The sequence below is a fragment of the Salmo salar genome, chromosome 06 (assembly GCF_965601325.2).
Source record: "Salmo salar chromosome 06, fSalSal1, whole genome shotgun sequence".
Classification (NCBI taxonomy): domain Eukaryota; kingdom Metazoa; phylum Chordata; class Actinopteri; order Salmoniformes; family Salmonidae; genus Salmo; species Salmo salar.
This window is the reverse complement of record NC_138296.1, coordinates 4,362,572-4,384,259: the sequence shown is the minus strand read 5'-3', so window position 1 is coordinate 4,384,259 and position 21,688 is coordinate 4,362,572. Positions and strand designations below refer to the sequence as shown.

At 40.0% G+C, this 21,688-nt stretch overlaps 1 protein-coding gene across 1 annotated transcript; it reads right to left on the bottom strand.

Annotated features, from left to right (window-relative positions):
- Positions 1-848: 848 nt before the first annotated feature.
- On the bottom strand, positions 849-10,390 carry LOC145879749 (NLR family CARD domain-containing protein 3-like). The gene is made up of 5 exons (XM_082976106.1): positions 10,323-10,390; positions 6,866-6,982; positions 6,472-6,556; positions 3,019-3,247; positions 849-2,623 (listed from the first exon to the last, which is right to left on the bottom strand). The coding sequence occupies exons 1-5, from the start codon at positions 10,376-10,378 to the stop codon at positions 849-851; spliced, it is 2,262 nt and encodes a 753-aa protein (XP_082832232.1). The 5' UTR covers positions 10,379-10,390.
- Between the last annotated feature and the right edge of the window lie 11,298 nt (positions 10,391-21,688).

The window sequence follows — 21,688 nt, the reverse complement described above, 5'->3', positions numbered from 1 at the left end:
CTGGTCACCATAACAACACCCACCCATAGCACGCACTTCAGCAAGTATATTTCACTGGTCATCCCCAAAGTCAACACGGGCTTTGGCCGCCTTTCCTTCCAGTTCTCTGCTGCCAATGACTGGAACGAATTGCAAAAATCACTGAAGTTGGAGACATATCTCCCTCACTAACTTTAAATATCAGCTATCAGAGCAGTTTACCGATCGCTGCAGCTGTACACAGCCTATCTGTAAATAGCCCATCCAACAACCTACCTCATTCCCATATTGTTTTTTTCGCTCTTTTGCACCCCAGTATTTCAACTTGCACATCATCATCTGCACATCTATTCACTCCAGTGTTATTGCTAAATTGTAATTATTCTGCCACTATGACCTATCTATTGCCTTACCTCCCAAATCTTATTTCATTTGCTTACACTGTATATAGATTTTTCTATTGTGCTATTGACTGTACGCTTGTTTATTCCATGTGTAACTCTGTGTTGTTGTCTTTTTGTCGCACTGCTTTGCTTTATCTTGGCCAGGTCACAGTTGTAAATGACAACTTGTTCTCAACTAGCCTACCTGGTTAAATAAAGGTGAAATAAAAAATTTAACAACTGTTAATTTAACGAGTAGTGTAGATGGACAATGGCAGATGCATTTGGTTTATTCTCTCAAACAACATATAGATTCACCTTCTGTCTCCTAGAATTGTATGGTCACAATGTTATACCAATGTGAAAATCAATGCATTGATTCAATATGTTTTTCAATATAATATTATATACATATTATAATACATACTTTTCTTTAAACTGAATATTTTGTTGTGATGATTAATTCTTATATGTCATTTTATGTACTCACAGAACAGCTCTGGAGGCTTTGACCACTGGTAGCAGCCTCAGAAGACCTTCCTCTGATCTGGAGTATTTCTTCAGGTCAAACACATCTAGCTCCTTTTCTGAAGTCAGCAACACAAAGACCAGAGCTGACCACTGTGCAGGTGATAGGCCGGCTCTAGAGACACTTCCTGATCTCAGGTAGCTTTGGATCTCCTCCACTAGAGAATGGTCATTCAGTTCATTCAGACAGTGGAACAGATTGATGCACCTCTCTGGAGAGGGATTCTCCCTGATCTTCTCCTTGATGTACTTGACTGTCTCTTCATGGTTCTGTGAGCTGCTTCTTGTCTTTGTCAGTAGACCTCGTAAGTGCTTCTGATTGGACTCCAGTGAGAGGCCCAGAAGGAAGCGGAGGAACAGGTCCAGGTTTCCTGTCTCACTTTGTAAGGCTTTATCCACAGCACTCTTGTAGAAAGTAACTTCAGGCTCGTCTTTTGTTTGCAGTTTGTCCATGAGATTCTCATTGTTGTTGATGAATGAGAGGAACACATATACAGCAGCCAGAAACTCCTGAATGCTCAGATGCACGAAGCAATACACCTTGACCTGGTACAGCCCACATTCCTCTTTAAAGAGCTGTGTGCACAATCCTGAGTACACCGAGGCTTCATTGACATCAATGCCAGCTTCACTAATGTCTTCTTCATAGAAAATCAGATTGCCCTTGACAAGCTGTTGAAAAGCCAGTTTTCCCATTGACAGAATGCTCTCCATATTCCAGTGTGGACCTGTCTCTTCTTTCCCAAGATACTTTTCATTCTTCTGTTTGGTATGAAACACCACAAGGTGTGTGTACATCTCAGTCAGAGTCTTGGGCATCTCTTCTCTCTTATGTTTCAGCATGTGTTCAAGGACTGTTGCAGAAATCCAACAGAAGACTGGAATGTGGCACATGATGTGGAGGCTCCTTGATGTCTTTATGTGTGAGATGATTCTGCTGGCCAGGTCCTCATCACTGAATCTCTTCCTGAAGTACTCCTCCTTCTGTGGGTCATTGAACCCTCGTACCTCTGTCACCTGGTCAACACACCATGAAGGGATCTTATTGGCTGCTGCAGGTCGGGTAGTTATCCAGAGGAGAGCAGAGGGAAGAAGATTTCCCTTGATGAGATTTGTCAGCAGAACATCCACTGAGGTTGACTCTGTGACGTCCCAACAGATCTTGTTCTTCTGGAAGTCTAGGGGCAGTCGGCACTCATCCAGACCATCAAAGATGAACAGAACTTTGTACTTGTCGTAGTTGGAGATTCTTGATTGTTTGGTTTCCATTGAGAAGTGATTGAGAAGATTAACCAAAGTGTGTTTTTCCCCTTTCATCAAATTCAGCTCCCGAAAAGGGAATGAAAATACAAACTGGACATCTTGATTTGCTTTTCCTTCAGCCCAGTCCAGAATGAACTTCTGCACAGAGACTGTTTTTCCAATGCCAGCGACTCCCTTTGTCAGCACAGTTCTGATATGCTTGTCTTGTCCAGTTAAGGGTTTGAAGATGTCGTTACATTTGATTGCAGTCTCTGGTCTTGCTTGTTTCCTGGTTGTTGTCTCAATCTGTCTCAGCTCATGTTCATTATTGACCTCTCCTTTTCCACCCTCTGTGATGTAGAGCTCTGTGTAGATCTTATTGAGAAGTGTTGGGTTTCCTTGTTCAGCGATCCCCTCAAATACACATTGAAACTTCTTCTTTAGATTAGATTTGAGTTCACGTTGGCAAATCACAACAAGCTCATCTGGCTCTAGAAATAACACAGAGGATATTAATATTAGGTCTGTTTTAATGCCTACACTATTGTAGGACTGTTATGAAGTTTAAATTATAATCATTTATTCTATTAACTGACTGTATAAATGTGTAAATGTTTTCATAATGCATTACAGACTGGTGTGACTGATTATATTATTATTGGTATTACTGATGGTATTATTAATGTTGTCTCTCTCTCTCTCTCCCTCTCTCTGTCTCAAAAAATGAATCAACACAACACATCCCTGCTGCTACTTGATGAGGTCACTAGGTGTTGTCTTAAGGCTGCTACAATATCATTGAGTTACACAGCTACTTTAGCTGTACATTAGCTTCAGCTTTTAAATGTTATAAAACAGCATTCAAAATGAGACAGACAGCTCTTACTTTTCTCCAGTGTGTCAGCAAGCTCCTTCTGGTTCATTTTCCTCAGGACGTGCAGTGTGATCTTCAGAGCCCCCTCTCTGGCACTGCTCTCCTGCTTCTCATCTTCAGCATCCACCACTTCCTTATCCTGCTTCTGACTCTCAAAGCCTTCTGGGAGTTCTGGACTAAGAATCCTCTTGAACATCTTCAGCTCGTTCTTCATAAATGTCATAATATTCTCTTCAAGCAACTGAAATAAATCAAGTAAATAAGATAAGCAAGAGAAGAAATGCTTTCTAATTTCCTGTTTCCGGTCACAACTTGCAGACTTGTTTACGTGCTGCTGTGCGTTTTGTTGCCAATCTACTTTGCTACCTGACAACTTTACGGTTTTTACTTTCTGATTACCGTTTATATTTTTAGTTTTTTCCTCACTCAACTTTTTTCATTCAACTTTTTCACTCCAGAGGTTTTATCTGGACATGGTTCATCAGGAGTTCCAACAGCCGAAGCTAAGTAGTAACATTAACATGATGCCTTCTAATTGCAGTTGTTGTACTCATAATATACAGGAGAACGATCGCCTTACGGCGAGGATAGCTGTGCTGCAAGCCCAGCTTCAGACGCAATCGTTAGGCAAGGGTAATTTCAGTGTAGGAAAGTATGAAACAGCGTCTGTGCCACCAGTAAGTACAGATAGTAACGTTAGTATAAACCCCCTCGCATGGTCCCTGCAGCCGGACAACTTTCTCATGGCTTCTGGAGGGAAACGCTGTAGGAATGCTCAACCGGTGTCGCTTATTCAGCCGACAGAAACTTTCAATTGGTTCTCCCCATTAAGCAGTGAGTCGGAGTCAGATGTCGAGACTTCTCTGGTCTCTTCTCCTCCCGTTATGCAATCGCGGTGTCCGATTTTAAAATAGCTTTTCAGTGAAAGCACATTTTGCAATATTCTGAGTAGATAGCCCGGCCATCATGGCTAGCTATTTTGACACCCACCAAGTTTGGCACTCAACAAACTCAGATTTACTATAAGAAAAATTGGATTACCTTTGCTGTTCTTCGTCAGAATGCACTCCCAGGACTTCTACTTCAACACCCAATGTTGTTTTTGTTACAAATAATCCATAGTTATATCCAAATAGCTTCGTTTTGTTCTTGCGTTCAAGACACTATCCGAAGGGTGATGCGCCGGCGCATATCGTGACAAAAAAATTCTAAATATTCCATTACCGTACTTCGAAGCATGTCAAACGCTGTTTAAAATAAAATTTTAATTCAACTGTAAATTTCGGTGTTCCTCAAAGTTCCGTTTTAGGACCACTATTGTTTTCACTATGTATTTTACCTCTTGGGGATGACATTCGAAAACATAATGTTAAATTTCACTGCTATGCGGATGACACACAGCTGTACATTTCAATGAAACATGGTAAAGCCCCAAAATTGCCCTTGCTAGAAGCCTGTGTTTCAGACATAAGGAAGTGGATGGCTGCAAACTTTCTACTTTTAAACTCGGACAAAACAGAGATGCTTGTTCTAGGTCCCAAGAAACAAAGAGATCTTCTGTTGAATCTGACAATTAATCTGGATGGTTGTACAGTCATCTCAAACAAAACTGTGAAGGACCTCGGCGTTACTCTGGACCCTGATCTCTCTTTTGAAGAACATATCAAGACTGTTTCAAGGACAGATTTTTCCATCTATGTAACATTGCAAAAATCAGAAACTTTCTGTCCAAAAATGATGCATTAAAATGTATCCATGCTTTTGTTACTTCTAGGTTGGACTACTGCAATGCTCTACTTTCCGGCTACCCGGATAAAGCACTAAATAAACTTCAGTTAGTGCTAAATATGGCTGCTAGAATCCTGACTAGAACCAAAAAATTTGATCACATTACTCCAGTGCTAGCCTCCCTACACTGGCTTCCTGTTAAGGCAAGGGCTGATTTCAAGGTTTTACTGCTAACCTACAAAGCATTACATGGGCTTGCTCCTACCTATCTTTCCAATTTGGTCCTGCCGTACATACCTACACGTACGCTACGGTCACAAGACGCAGGCCTCCTAATTGTCCCTAGAATTTCTAAGCAAACAGCTTGAGACAGGGCTTTCTCCTATAGAGCTCCATTTTTATGGAATGGTCTGCCTACCCATGTGAGAGACGCAGACTCAGTCTCAACCTTTAAGTCTTCACTGAAAACTCATCTCTTCAGTAGGTCCTATGATTAAGTGTAGTCTGGCCCAGGAGTGTGAAGGTGAACGGAAAGGCTCTGGAGCAACGAACCGCCCTTGCTGTCTCTGCCTGGCCGGTTCCCCTCTCTCCACTGGGATTCTCTGCCTCTAACCCTATTACAGGGGCTGAGTCACTGGCTTACTGGTGTTCTTCCATGCCGTCCCTTGGAGGGGTGCGTCACTTGAGTGGGTTGAGTCACTGACGTGGTCTTCCTGTCTGAATTGGCACCCCCCTTGGGTTGTGCCGTGGCGGATATCTATGTGGGCTATACTCAGCCTTGTCTCAGGATGGTAAGTTGGTGGTTGGAGATATCCCTCTAGTGGTGTGGGGGCTGTGCTTCGGCAAAGTGGGTGGGGTTATATCCTGCCTGTTTGGCCCTGTCCGGGGGTATCATCAGATGGGGCCACAGTGTCTCCTGACCCCTCCTGTCTCAGCCTCCAGTATTTATGCTGCAGTAGTTTATGTGTCGGGGGGCTAGGGTCAGTCTGTTACATCTGGAGTATTTCTCTTGTCTTATCCGGTGTCCTGTGTGAATTTAAATATGCTCTCTCTAATTCTCTCTTCCTCTCTTTCTTTCTTTCTCTCTCTCGGAGGACCTGAGCCCTAGGACCATGCCTCAGGACTACCTGGCATGATGACTCCTTGCTGTCCCCAGTCCACCTGGCCGTGCTGCTGCTCCAGTTTCAACTGTTCTGCCTGCGGCTATGGAACCCTGACCTTTTCACCGGACATGCTACCTGTCCCATACCTGCTGTTTTCAACTCTCCAGAGACAGCAGGAGCGGTAGAGATACTCTCAAAGATCGGCTATGAAAAAGCCAACTGACACTTACTCTTGATTTGCTGACTTGTTGCACCCTCGACAACTACTATGATTATTATTATTTGACCATGCTGGTCATTTATGAACATTTGAACATCTTGGCCATGTTCTGTTATACTCTCCACCCGGCACAGCCAGAAGAGGACTGGCCACCCCTCATAGCCTGGTTCCTCTCTAGGTTTCTTCCTAGGTTTTGTCCTTTCCTAGCCACCGTGCTTCTACACCTGCATTGCTTGCTGTTTGGGGTTTTAGGCTGGGTTTCTCTACAGCACTTTGAGATATCAGCTGATGTAAGAAGGGCTATATAAATAAATTTGATTTGATTTGATTTCTCATTAACACATTAATGAATAATTGACAGATCAACTTTACTTGAGGTAAACAAAAACAAATGTACGTAACAGGACCACATACACTGAATATGGAGTCCAGGTCTGTTTGATGACTTGGGGGAGACTGACCACTGACAATATCTGACTCGGATCTCTCCTGTTGGTTTCTGTGGACAAAACACACACACACACACACACACACACACACACACACACACACACACACACACACACACTCACACACACACACACACACACACACACACACACACACACACACACACACACACACACACACACACACACAGGGAGGAAATGTTGTGTTTCTTTAACATTGTTTTAGGACTATGAAAATGGGAAAAAGGATTAGCCTATGGATTATGAAAACAACAAAATAAATGGGAAAATGGGAGAGGAGAAATGACTAGAGACAGTGGTGTTTAACTCACTGACCATGACCCATGAGTTCTTCTTACCTTTGTTCAGTAGAAAAGTCTCCCTCTCTAAAGAATATAGGAGGTTCCATAGAGCAGTCACTCTTCATGGACACACAGCTGGGAACAGGGGAGGCTGGTCTCTTCCGCTTTATTGGTCTTCAACACAACAGAGAAAAACATTACATCTCTCATCTACTCTGAGCTCAGATGGGGAAACAAGAGTTTCATTCCAAAACGCTATATATCACTTTTCAGAAATGTTTGTTAATAAGCTTTTATTTCTTAAAGACATTTTGAAAGAGATTGGTGTGTTTTTTCACTATCTAATCATGGCATGGGGTTGTTCAATGACAGACATGTATTTGTTTAAAATCTATCACTTGATGGTTTCATTTCAGAGAGACAAATAATCATGTTTTCTTGCTAAATGCTATATATCTGCCTTACTCTCAGAGAAATCAGTATTACTGCTAGGTTTTATACAGTCAAATGTGATAGACCGGCTCGATTCGGTCTTATGTAGCAAAATTCGAAATAGTGTTTTCACTTTGGATATATGCAGATACTCAGCGCTAGAAATTGTATAGCATACACTACAGTTGAGGATCAGTGGGAAAGTAAATCTGCTTTAATAAACTTTGATGAACTTGTACCCTCACTTTTGAGAAAATGGCCTTTGAATTTTTTGGCACCTACTGGAGAGCTCTTATTTGTCTACAGGGCTGTTACTTTGGCAGATAATGTCACCCTTCTAAATATCTATTTTACTTTATATAATTAACTAAATGTATGTTGTTTTTGATTTATGTCAGTTTCATTGTTTGTTATGTAATAAATTGTTATTTTATGGTTGTAAGTGGTATAATGAACAGTTTTTAGTTTTTTTTCATTATTCACTCAATTCGATGTCTACGAACAAAGATTTTGATGGATATCAAATTACCCAGCAGCCATTTAGAAACAACAAGTCGTCAAAATTATTTCTTAATAAAAAAAGCTATTCTTCGCCGTTTAAATCGGCCACATCTTGAAAAAGAGGACAGGGACATGGGTTTTGTTTAGGTTGTATACCTTTTTCTGAAAACAAATATGGTTAACCATGACCAGAAAATGTTTAATGTTTGATGGCTATTAAGCCATCCCTAGCACTGTAGGTCATAAAAACTTGTACTGAGGAGAACAGGGAGCATCCTCACAAAGTAGCCGTAAACCTGTTAATAATAAGTTACCTGAGGTAAGCCTACAATGTGAATGCAGGCAGTTCTCGTTGATGCCAATAGCGATGCTGCCATTGTGATGCAGAACAATGGGCTGGGAATAGAACGTTCAGAAGGTGAGTTGGTGCCACGGTGCTCAATAGAACTAATAGGAGATGGCAGGGTGAAAAATCACCTAAAATATGGCATGTTGTTTCGCGATTACTTCACAACTAGAGACATAAGTTAGTGTTATGAAACTGGGCTCCATGGTGGATGCAATTAAGTAGTTTTTATCAGAAAAAAAAAAACTTTGTTAAAAATGGAATGTGTCCAGCCTACTTGAGGCACCACAAAAATAATATTCAAAAGTTCGGTCCTTGGACATAGAAGGGTTAAATACTAAAGTTACCGTCCATCTAGTGAAGAGAGGAGAACCGGACAGAGGTAGCCAGCATCCGTCAATGAGAGAGGGAGAAGCCCTCCACGGGATTTAACAGGTGGAAGAAACAACCGGGGAGCTCCATCGGTCCACAAGAAATGCAGGCAGCCGGTGATGATGTAGTGGTAGCTAGGTTAACTAGGATGCTGCTGGTAGAGTAGCTAGCTAGCTTACCAAGCTGTACCGACTAGCTAGAATAACTAGGATGCTGCTGGTAGAGTAGCTAGCTAGCTTACCTAGCTGTACCGACTAGCTAGAATAACTAGGATGCTGCTGGTAGAGTAGCTAGCTTAACATGTATGTACTGTTGTCTCTCTTGTTGTGATGTGTGTTTTGTCCTATTGTCACGTCCTGACAATAGAAGCTTTTATTTTCTATGGTAGAGTAGGTCAGGGTGTGACGGGGTTGTGTCTAGTTTAGATTTTCTATGTTGTCATGTTCTTGTTTCTGGATTTCTTGTTTTTTTGGGGGGATGATCTCCAATTAGAGGCAGCTGGTCATCATTGTCTCTAATTGGAGATCATACTTAAGTAGGTGTTTTTCCCACCTGGGTTTGTGGGAGATTGTATTTTGAGTTAGTGTATGTTGCACCTCTTCGTCACGGTTTGTTGTTTTGTTTATGAGTTTATTTGTATGTCTTGCATACTTTCACAGTTATAATAAAATGTGGAACGATACACACGCTGCGCTTTGGTCCCATTCTTCAGACAGCCGTGAAACCTATATTTATATTTTATTTATTTATAATCCCAGCCCCCTGTCCATGCAGGAAGCCTTTTGCCTTTTGGTAGGCCGTCATTGTAAATAACAAATTGTTCTTAACTGACTTGCCTGGTTAAGGTTAAATAAATGTAAAAAATAGTAAAAAATTACCTAGCTGTACTGACTAGCTTGGTTAGCTAGCAGCTCGTTCATCTGTCCCTCGTCTCGAGGATAATGACGAATCCGGTTAACCACAAAATGCAACAAGGATAGAGAGTGAAAAGGATCTGGTGACACATACTGTCCCTGACCGTAAAGCAAAAAGCAAATTGAACAATAAACTTTGGCGTCTCAACACTGTAACAAATTCCGTCGTTATTCCCCAAGATCACCTCAAGCCACTCTGCGTGTAGAGTGGAGCGGAACATCACGTTGTTAAAAAAATATTCCTAAATTGGACATGGCTATAAATTGGGCAATTGCAGGCATCTAGGGCGTAATATGTGTTAGATGAAAATGAACATTGTATGCAACGTTGTAGGCAACCTTATTGGCAAGGGACTTGATGCCTACTATGCCAAAGCTATTTAGAGTTGTTAAATGGGAGTGAAGAGTATTTTGATATAGCGGTAATATGGTCAAAATTCCGCTTGTAAGAACCATCAGAACTGGTAAAAAAAATACATGCATGCCAACCTATTAGTCAATAATTAAGAGTAGACAAAGTGGTTGTGTCATGTGAAAATTCTATAAAATGTCTTACATTGCAACGAGTACAGTCAGGGTGCCGTGGAACCCCTGCAGTACCTCCACAGACCCCGGATTGAGAACCCCTGATTTAGCAGATGCTCTTATACAGAGCGATTTACAGTAAGTGCATTCATCTTAAGATAGCTAGCTGAGACAACCACATAATACAGTCAAAAATACAGATACGAATATTCCATTCCAGCTAAACAATTGATATATAGCGTTTTGAAGAAGAAAAAAAAAAAATTATATACATCTAAAATCTATTAATAAATAATCTGAGGACACTAATATTGAAGGTAGCCAAGAGCAACCATGTCTGATTAAAAAACAAATGTGAACATTTTTATAAATAGCATTTTTGAAATAAATTCTTAATAATTCCAAAACAAAATTGTAATCTCACCTCTTAGCTTTGGTGTCATGTTCCCCAACCTCCTCTCTCTCCCCAGAGAGACTCATTTTAGAGAACGGACCCCTAAACAGAGATCCAACATGTTGGTTGTGGTTAACACAGTGACAACTAAACAGAGATCCAGCATGTTGGTTGTGGTTAACACAGTGACAACTAAACAGAGATCCAGCATGTTGGTTGTGGTTAACACAGTGACAACTAAACAGAGATCCAGCATGTTGGTTGTGGTTAACACAGTGACAACTAAACAGAGATCCAGCATGTTGGTTGTGGTTAACACAGTGACAACTAAACAGAGATCCAGCATGTTGGTTGTGGTTAACACAGTAACAACTAAACAGAGATCCAGCATGTTGGTTGTGGTTAACACAGTGACAACTAAACAGAGATCCAGCATGTTGGTTGTGGTCAACACAGTGACAACTAAACAGAGATCCAACATGTTGGTTGTGGTTAACACAGTGACAACTAAACAGAGATCCAGCATGTTGGTTGTGGTTAACACAGTGACAACTAAACAGAGATCCAGCATGTTGGTTGTGGTCAACACAGTGACAACTAAACAGAGATCCAACATGTTGGTTGTGGTTAACACAGTGACAACTAAACAGAGATCCAGCATGTTGGTTGTGGTTAACACAGTGACAACTAAACAGAGATCCAGCATGTTGGTTGTGGTTAACACAGTTATTCTTGAATGTCAATTGTTATCATTTATTAATTATCTCTTATAAAACATTTACTAACAGACATAGAAGCAGTCAGGTGATTTAATGCAATCACGTGAACATGTAGATGTGACATTTCATCTCCATGGTAACTGTCAATAATATTAATAAGTCACTGTTTGTTAAGGTAGTTATAGACAGTACAGCAACAACAATAATAATAATAATAATAATAATAATAATAATAATAATACTAGTAAGTCACTGTTTGTTAAGGTAGTTATAGACAGTACGGCAACAATAATAATAACAATAATAATAATAAGTCACTGTTTGTTAAGGTAGTTCTAGACAGTACAGCAACACAAGGCCATGTCTCACAATTATTTGTATTCATTAACAGTAGACTATTTATTGTCTTTCAATCTGTTATTTTTTAAACATATCTGAGAATATAGTCAGAAGGGCTAATTGATCTGAGGGGGAAATCATTGATCCATTCAGAAAGTTTTTTTGCAACAAGTAAGAGATTTTATATTATGTAAAGTAGACTAGGTTATAATGTATAATAGAGGTTTGTTAGTGATATGCAGATCGAGGTCTATACCTTGGCTTTAGCCTACATATCATAGATGACCAGTCTAAACCTGTTCAGATCAGTTTACATAATGTTATAGTCCTACCAGTAGCAGGACAGAGAATGTACTGTATATAACCTACATATCATAGATGACCAGTCTAAACCTGTTCAGATCAGTTCACATAACGTTATAGGACTACCAGTAGCAGGACAGAGAATGTACTGTATATAACCTACATATCATAGATGACCAGTCTAAACCTGTTCAGATCAACATAATGTTATAGTCCTACCAGTAGCAGGACAGAGAATGTACTGAATATAACCTACATATCATAGATGACCAGCCTAAACCTGTTCAGATCAACATAATGTTATAGGACTACCAGTAGCAGGACAGAGAATGGAGCCTGTTAAAGATAGGGGGCAGTATTTTCACGTTTGGATGAAAAACGTGCCCAAATTAAACTGCCTCCTACTCAGACTCAGAAGGTAGGATATGCATATTATTAGTAGATTTGGATGGAAAACACTCTGAAGTTTCTAAAACTGTTTGAATGATGTCTGTGAGTATAACAGAACTCATATGGCAGGCAAAAACCTGAGACAAATCCAACCAGGAAGTGGGAAATCTGAGAATTGTAGTTCTTCTTTTGAATACCTATCGAAACTACAGTGTTTGTGGGGTCACGTTGCACTTCCTAAGGCTTCCATTGGCTGTCAACAGCCTTTAGAAACTTGTTTCATCCGTCTCCTGTTACTGGGCAGAAAATAGGAGCTCAGTCAATCAGTGGCCTGTTTGAGGACAAAGGACTTGGTTATGAGCGAGCCCGCGAGGGCGCCGTTCCTTCTTTTTCTTCTTGAATGAATACGCTATTGTCCGGTTGGAATATTATCAACGTTTTATGTTAAAAAGACCCTAAGGATTGATTGTAAACAACGTTTGTCATGTTTCTACGAACGGTAATGGAACACTTTAACGTTTCGTGTCTGGATTTACACTCGCACGTTATGCCTTTGGATAGTGATCTGAACGCACGAACAAAACGGAGGTATTTGGACATAAATATGGAGTATTTCAAACAAAACAAAAATTTCTTGTGGAATTAGGAGCCATGGGAGTGCATTCTGATGAAGATCAGCAAAGCTAAGGGAAGATTTATAATACTAATTCTGAGTTTTATTGATGCCATGACTTGGCGGGTAACTGTATAGCTTCCTTTGATGGTTGATCTATGTAATCAGAATATTGACAAATGTGCTTTTGCCGAAATGCTATTTTAAAATCTGAGACAGCGGTTGCATTAAGGAGTAGTATATTTATAATTCTTTCAATAACTGTTGTAAAGTTTATCAACGTTTATGATGAGTATTTTTGTAAATTGATGTGCTCATTCACCGTAAGTTTTGGGTGGCAATACATTTTCTGAACTTCACCCGCCAATGTAAAATGGGGTTTTTGGATATAAATATGAACTTTATCTAGAAAAACATACATGTATTGTCTAACATTGAGTCCTGGGAGTGTCATCTGATGAAGATCGTCAAAGGTTAGTAATTCATTTTAGCTGTATTTGTGGTTTTTGTGACGCCTCTCCTTACTTGCAAAATGGCTGTTTGGCTTTTCTTGTTTAGGTGATGTTTTTATTTTATTTATTTTATTTAACCTTTATTTAACCAGGAAGGGCTCATTGAGATTTAAAATCTATTTTTCAAGAGCGTCCTGGCCAAGATATCCAGCACCAAGTCATTACAAAAATTACAGACAAACAACATGAAAAACTACAAGTAATCTAGTAAAAACCATAGAATTCACAAAGAATATAACAAAAGTCAAAAACAGCAAATTAAAAACATTGACAGGTCAGGGAATCGGTCTCAAGATCATTCATCAGTGATTTAAAAATACCAATCGGGACAAGTTCTTCCAGTTTAAAAGTATTTTGTAAGGCGTTCCAAGACGATGGAGCAGAGTACATAAAAGCCCTTTTACCAAATTCAGTTCGGACATTTGGAACAGTTAGCAGGATAAAGTCCCGCGAACGAAGAGAGTACCCACCACATTTCTGAACAATAAAAATGCCCAAATAAAAAGGTAGTAAACCCAAAATGGCTTTGTAAATAAAAGTATACCAGTGAATGAGCCTATGAGAGACTAGAGAAGGCCAGCCAACCCTGGTATACAAAGTGCAGTGGTGCGTAAGGGTTTTGCAATTTAAAATAAATCTCAGAGTGCCATGGTAAAGGGTGTCAATTGATCTCAAACACTGAGCGGAAGCATTCATATATAAAATATCCCCATAGTCTAGTAAAGGCATAAATGTAGCTGATACTAGCCTCCTTCTGGCTTCAAAAGAAAAACAAGCCTTATTCCTAAAATAAAATCCTAATTTCAGCTTCAATTTTTTTCTAAGTTGTTGAATATGCATTTTAAAAGAGAGGCCATCATCAATCAAAATTCCAAGATATTTATATGAGGTTACAACCTCAATCTCCTTGCCCTGACAGGTAGTAATAGGTGAAAGGTTCAGAGGTCTATTTCTTGCTTTAGAAAACACCAGTAGTTTAGTTTTGTCAGTATTGAGGATAAGCTTCAATTGAGACAAGGTATGTTGAACAGTATTAAAAGCAGTTTGCAAGTTCTGGAAAGCTTTTGTAAGAGATGAAGCACAACAGTAAATAACAGTATCATCAGCATAAAAATGAAGTTGTGCATTTTGGACATTTTTGTCTAAATTATTTATATAAATAGTGAATAAGAGAGGACCAAGTACAGAGCCTTGGGGCACACAATTTAAGACAGACAATTTAACAGACCTAAGCCCATCAAATTGAGTGCACTGAGTTCTATCAGACAGATAGTTAACAAACCATGCAAATGTATGCTCTGAAAGACCTACACTCGACAATCTCTGCCTTAGTATAGCATGATCAACTGTACCAAAAGCCTTAGAGAGATCAATAAAAAGTGAGACACAATGCTGTTTTTTGTCAAGAGCTTCAGTGATACCATTTAAAACCTTCATGGCTGCTGTAATTGTGATATGCTTCTTCCTGAAACCCGATTGGTACATTGACAAAATAGAGTTAGTAAATAAAAAATATTTTAGCTGTTCACTCACAAGGGTTTCAAGTATTTTCACCAGGGGTGACAGCTTTGAGATTGGCCTATAATTATTTAAAAGAGTTGGATCTCCCCCTTTTAAAAGTGGCAGGACAAATGCTGATTTCCAGATCTTTGGTATTTCATTACATTCCAGGGTTAGATTAAACAGATATGTAAGTGGTTCAGCTATGAAATCAGCTGCCAGATTTAAAAAGCAGGGATCCAAAAGATCAGGACCTGCAGGCTTTCTCTGATCTAAGGATTTCAGGGCTTTATGTACCACCTGCACTGAGAATGGCAAAAAGCTAAAAGTTTGACCAGCTCTCACTGGTTCATCCACACAAGGTTGTACAGAGACAGAGGACACTGAATCAAACAGCCTACCAGATGATACAAAGTGCTCATTGAAACAATTCAGCATTTCAGTTTTGTCATATATAGCAACAGAGTCCTTCAATACACATGACGGTAATTCATTAACATTACTGTTACCAGACATAGACTTAATAGCCTTCCAAAACTTTGTAGGGTCATTCAGGTTATCAGTGGTAACAGACATAAAATATTCAGACTTGGCCTTCCTAAGAAGAAAAGAACACTTGTTTCGTAACTGCCTAAAAACAAGCCAACCAGCATCAGAACACGATTTCCTTGCTTTAGCCCAGGCTAGATTACGGTCGTGAACAATGCAAGAAAGCTCAGACGAAAACCATGGATTATCCCTCCCTTTAACCCTGAACCTGCGGAATGGAGCATGTCTGTTTACTATTTGGAGAAAACCATCATGAAAGAATTTCCAGGCAGTTTCCACATCAGGGATAAGCTCAATCTTGCTCCAGTCAAAATAAAACAAATCATGAAAGAAAGCCTGCTCAATGATGTGCTAACGTAATCTAATGTTTTGCTTTTGCCGTAAAGCCTTTTTGAAATCGGACACTGTGGTTAGATTAACGAGAATCTTATCTTTAAAATGATGTATAATACTTGTATGTGTGAGAAATTTGAATTATGAGATTTTTGTTTTTTGAATTTGGCGCTGTGCTATTTCACTGGCTGTTGTCAAACCAATCCCGCTAACGGGATTCGCGTGTTAAAGGGTCACTAAGAGGCTAGACCTGATATGTTTTACATTTTCAATGGAGGCCATCAGGTCGGTCGGCATGGTAAGTGATCATAGCTCAAACCTACTCTGACTTTTGAATGCCTGACGTCGACCTAACCTTATAATAGTTTGTAGGTAGCCTAGACCTACAGTACGAGAGTCTGCCCGTCTTTCCTACATATCAACGCATCTAGCCATCATCCGAGACATGTGCTACACAGTTTCAACAGCCGTTTTGTAACTGCGTAGGCTACACACTTCCTTTCACATTCATGTGAGGAAATCATATAACTTCTGAAAGTCACTGTTGCAGCTGCCTGTTTTCTTGCAGATGAAGTATCTTTCACAGGCAACTCATTAAAACCTGTTAGGGCTAGGGGGCAGTATTGACACGGCTGGATAAAAAAACATACCCGATTTAATCTGGTTACCATTCCTACCCAGTAACTTGAATATGCATATACTTATTACATATGGATAGAAAACACCCTAAATTTTCTAAAACTGTTTGAATGGTGTCTGTGAGTATAACAGAACTCATTTGGCAGGCAAAACCCTGAGACATTTTCTGACAGGAAGTGGATACCTGATGTGTTGTATTGCCTTTAAACCTATCCCATTGAAAAACACAGGGGCTGAGGAATATTTTGGCACTTCCTATTGCTTCCACTAGATGTCACCAGCCTTTACAAAGTGTTTTGAGTCTTCTGGAGGGAGATCTGACCGAACAAGAGCCATGGAACGATGATGTCCCATTAGACACCTGGCGCGCGAGTTCATGTTGGGTACCCTCGTTCCAATACGTTATAAAAGAGTATGCATTCGTCCACCTTGAATATTATTCATGTTCTGGTTAAAAAAGGCCCTAATGATTTATGCTATACAACGTTTGACATGTTTGAACGAACGTAAATATATTTTTTCCCCTCGTTCATGACGAGTCCGGCTGGCTTAGATCATGTGCTAACAAGACGGAGATTTTTGGACATAAATAATGAGCTTTTTTGAACAAAACTACATTCGTTATGGACCTGTGATACCTGGAAGTGACATCTGATGAAGAGAATCAAAGGTAATGGATTATTTACATAGTATTTTCGATTTTAGATCTCCCCAACATGACGTCTAGTCTGTATCGCAACGCGTATTTTTCTGTGCGCAGTGCTCAGATTATTGCAAAGTGTGATTTCCCAGTAAGGTTATTTTTAAATCTGGCAAGTTGATTGCGTTCAAGAGATGTAAATCTATAATTCTTTAAATGACAATATAATATTTTACCAATGTTTTCTAATTTTAATTATTTAATTTGTGACGCTGACTTGACTGCCGGTTATTGGAGGGAAACGATTTCCTCAACATCAATGCCATAGTAAAACGCTGTTTTTGGATATAAATATGAACTTGATAGAACTAAAAATGCATGCATTGTCTAACATAATGTCCTAGGAGTGTCATCTGATGGAGATTGTAAAAGGTTAGTGCATCATTTTAGCTGGTTTTATGGTTTTGGTGACCCTGTCTTTGAATTGACAAAACATTACACACAACTCTTGTAAATGTACTGTCCTAACATACTCTAAATTTATGCTTTCGCCGTAAAACCTTTTTGAAATCGTAAAACGTGGTTAGATTAAGGAGATGTTTATCTTTCAAAGGGTGTTTAATAGTTGTATGTTTGAAAAATTTGAATTTTGACATTTATTTGGATTCAAATTTGCCGCTCTTGAAATGCACCTGCTGTTGATGGAGTGCACCACGGGTGGCACGCTAGCGTCCCACCTAGCCCATAGAGGTTAAATAAAAGATGTCAAATGGTCAAAAGTGAATCCTGATATAGCCATATACATTAGAGAGAGGTATATTGTTAACTTCTCTAGGGCCAGTGGGACGATTTCGTCCCACCTACGGAACAGCCAGTGGAATCCCGTGGCGCGTTATTCAAATACCTTAGAAATGCTATTACTTCAATTTCTCAAACATATGACTATTTTACACCATTTTAAAGACAAGACTCTCGTTAATCTAACCACACTGTCCGATTTCAAAAAGGCTTTACAACGAAAGCAAAACATTAGATTATGTCAGCAGAATACCCAGCCAGAAATAATCAGACACCCATTTTTCAAGCTAGCATAGAATGTCACATAAACCCAAATCACAGCTAAATTCAGCACTAACCTTTGATGATCTTCATCAGATGACAATGTTAGGACATTATGTTATTCAATACATGCATGTTTTGTTCAATCAAATTCATATTTATATAAAAAACCAGCTTTTTACATTAGCATGTGATGTTCAGAACTAGCATACCCCCCACAAACTTCCGGTGAATTTACTAAATTACTCACGATAAACGTTCACAAAAAACATAACAATTATTTTAAGAATTATAGATACAGAACTCCTCTATGCACTCGCTATGTCCGATTTTAAAATAGGTTTTCGGTGAAAGCACATTTTGCAATATTCTAAGTAGATGACCCGGCATCACAGGGCTAGCTATTTAGACACCCAGCAAGTTTAGCCCTCACCAAAGTCAGATTTACTATAAGAAAATGTTATTACCTTTGCTGTTCTTCATCAGAATGCACTCCCAGGACTTCTACTTCAATAACAAATGTTGGTTTGGTTCAAAATAATCCATAGTTATATCCAAATAGCGGCGTTTTGTTCGTGCGTTCAAGACACTATCCGAAAGGGTAAAGAAGGGTGACGCGCCCGATGCGTTTCGTGACAAACAAATTCTAAATATTCCATTACCGTACTTCGAAGCATGTCAACCGCTGTTTAAAATCAATTTTTATGCCATTTTTCTCGTAAAAAAGCGATAATATTCCGACCGGGAAATCGTGTTTTAGTACAAAGAGAGAGAAAATAAAAACATGGTGTCGCCCCGTGCACGCGCCTCAGTCTGATGGTCCTCTGATAGACCACTTACCAAAGGCGCTAATGTTTTTCAGCCAGGGGCTGGAATTACATCATTCAGCTTTTTCACGGGTTCTGAGAGCCTATGGGAGCCGTAGGAAGTGTCACGTTACAGCAAAGATCCTAAATTTTCAATAAACAGAGCCAAGAAGCCCAAGGAATGGTCAGAGAGGGCACTTCCTGTACAGAATCTTCTCAGGTTTTTGCCTGCCATATGAGTTCTGTTATACTCACAGACACCATTCAAACAGTTTTAGAAACTTTAGGGTGTTTTCTATCCAAAGCCAATAATTATATGCATATTCTTGTTTCTGGGCAGTAGTAATAACCAGATTAAATCGGGTACGTTTTTTATCCAGCCGTGTAACCCTAACAGGTTAAAGACGTTGGATCTTAGTTTGAGCCAGTTTGCTACAGCAGGAAAATAATCCTACAGCAACAAGACCTTTTAAATATTATGTGGATTATAATTAAACATTTTAAAATGGAAAAGTGGAATTTATCATCTTCAGATTTTTTTTTTAGAGCTTAAATACACTCAAACGCACTACACATTTTCGTTTTCCTGCAACAGGGTGATCAAACTTAGATCCTACATCGGTATAGAGATTATGTCTTTATCTGAATAAGTCAGTTTGAGTTATTAGCAATAATGTAAACCTCTGTGATTGGATGTTATAGACCCCCATCTGAACAGTTTCTTTCCCCATGCTGTGGCCCTCACCAACTGGCCATCTGGCCCATAGAGACTAAAGCACTATGCTGTGGCCCTCACCAACTGGCCATCTGGCCCATAGAGACTAAAGCACTATGCTGTGGCCCTCACCAACTGGCCATCTGGCCCATAGAGACTAAAGGTCTATGCTGTGGCCCTCACCAACTGGCCATCTGGTCCATAGAGACTAAAGGACTATGATGTGGCCCTCACCAACTGGCCATCTGGCCCATAGAGACTAAAGGACTAGGCTGTGGCCCTCACCAACTGGCCACCTGGCGCATAGGGACTAAAGGACTATGCTGTGGCCCTCACCAACTGGCCACCTGGCCCATAGAGACTAAAGGACTATGCACTCTACAATGCACACCACATCAAGCCAACTGGACACTAAATAACTGAACTATACTGCATTAAATCTCTGTTCATCTCTCTTAGATATATTTATACTGATACTGTAAATGTGGACATTCACTGTTTATCAACTGTATAGCCACTGTACTGTATATCAACTGTATAGCCACTGTACTGTTTATGAACTGCATAGCCACTGTACTGCATATCAACTCTATAGTCACTGTACTGTTTATCAACTGTATATCCACTATAATATATATCAACTGTATATCCACGGTTCTGTATTTATTATTATTTGTATTTTTATTTCACCTTTATTTAACCAGGTAGGCACTCCAGGGAAGTTCTCATTTACAACTGCGACCTGGCCAAGATAAGGCACAGCAGTTTGACACATACAACAACACAGAGTTACACATGGAATAAACAAACATACAGTCAATAATACAGTAGAAAAAAGAAAAATCTATTTACAGTGAGTACAAATGAGGTAAGATAAGGGATGTAAAGCAATATATAGGCCATGGTGGCGAAGTAATTACAATATATCAATTTGACACTGGAATGGTAGATGTGCAGAAGATGAATGTGCAAGTATAGATACTGGGATGCAAAAGAGCAAGATAAATAAATAAATACAGTATGGGGATGAGGTAGTTGGATGGGCTGTTTACAGATGGGTTATGTACAGGTGCAGTGATCTGTGAGCTGCTCTGACAGCTGGTGCTTAAAGCTAGTGAGGGAGAAATGGGTCTCCAGCTTCAGTGATTTTTGCAGTTCATTCCAGTCATTGGCAGCAGAGAACTGGAAGGAAAGGTGGCCAAAGGAGGAATTGGCTTTGGGGGTGACCAGTGAGATATACCTGCTGGAGCGGGTGCTACGGGTGGGTGCTGCTATGGTTACCAGTGAGACGAGATAAGGTGTGGCTTTACCTAGCAGAGACTTGTAGATGACCTGGAGCCAGTGGGTTTGGCGACGAGTATGAAGCGATGGCCAGCCAACGAGAGCGTACAGGTTGCAGTGGTGGGTGATATATGGGGCTTTGGTGACAAAACGGATGGCACTGTGACAGAATGCATCCAATTTGTTGAGTAGGGTGTTGGAGGCTATTTTATAGATGAAATCGCCGAAGTCGAGGATCGGTAGGATGGTCAGTTTTACAAGGGTATGTTTGGCAGAATGAGTGAAGGATGCTTTGTTGCAAAATAGGAAGCCGATTCTAGATTTAATTTTGGATTGGAGATGCTTAATGTGAGTCTGGAAGGAGAGTTAACAGTCTTACCAGAAACCTAGGTATTTGTAGTTGTCCACATATTCTAAGTCAGAACCGTCCAGAGTAGTGATGCTGGATGGACGGGCAGGTGCGGGCAGTGATCGGTTGAAGAGCATGCATTTAGTTTTACTTGCATTTAAGAGCAGTTGGAGGCCACGGAAGGCGAGTTGTATGGCATTGAAGCTCATCTGGAGGTTAGTTAACACAGTGTCCAAAGAAGGGCCAGAAGTGTACAGAATGGTGTCGTTTGCGTAGAGGTGCATCAGAGAATCACCAGCAGCGAGAGCGACATCATTGATGTATACAGAGAAGAGAGTCGGCCCGAGAATTGAACCCTGTAGCACCCACATAGAGACTGCAAGGATTCGAAATGATTCGAAATGGTCGGTAATCTGTTTGTTGACTTGGCTTTCAAAGACCTTAGAAATCCAGGGTAGGATAGATATAGGTCTGTAGCAATTTGGGTCTAGAGTGTCTCCCCCTTTGAAGAGGGGGATGATCGCGGCAGCTTTCCAATCTTTGGGAATCTCAGACGATACGAAAGAGATGTTGAACAGGCTAGTAATAGGGGTTGATACAATTTCGGCAGATAATTTAAAAAGAGAGGGTCCAGATTGTCTAGCCCAGC

Excerpts from the sequence above, each read along its gene's own strand:
- LOC145879749 (XM_082976106.1), bottom strand. The coding sequence starts at position 10,378 with ATGAGTCTCTCTGGGGAGAGAGAGGAGGTTGGGGAACATGACACCAAA. Across the intron at positions 3,248-6,471 it reads ACCTGGACTCCATATTCAGT|TTGCTTGAAGAGAATATTAT; the intron begins GTATGTGGTCCT and ends GATTTATTTCAG. Across the intron at positions 2,624-3,018 it reads TGCTGACACACTGGAGAAAA|AGCCAGATGAGCTTGTTGTG; the intron begins GTAAGAGCTGTC and ends TGTTATTTCTAG.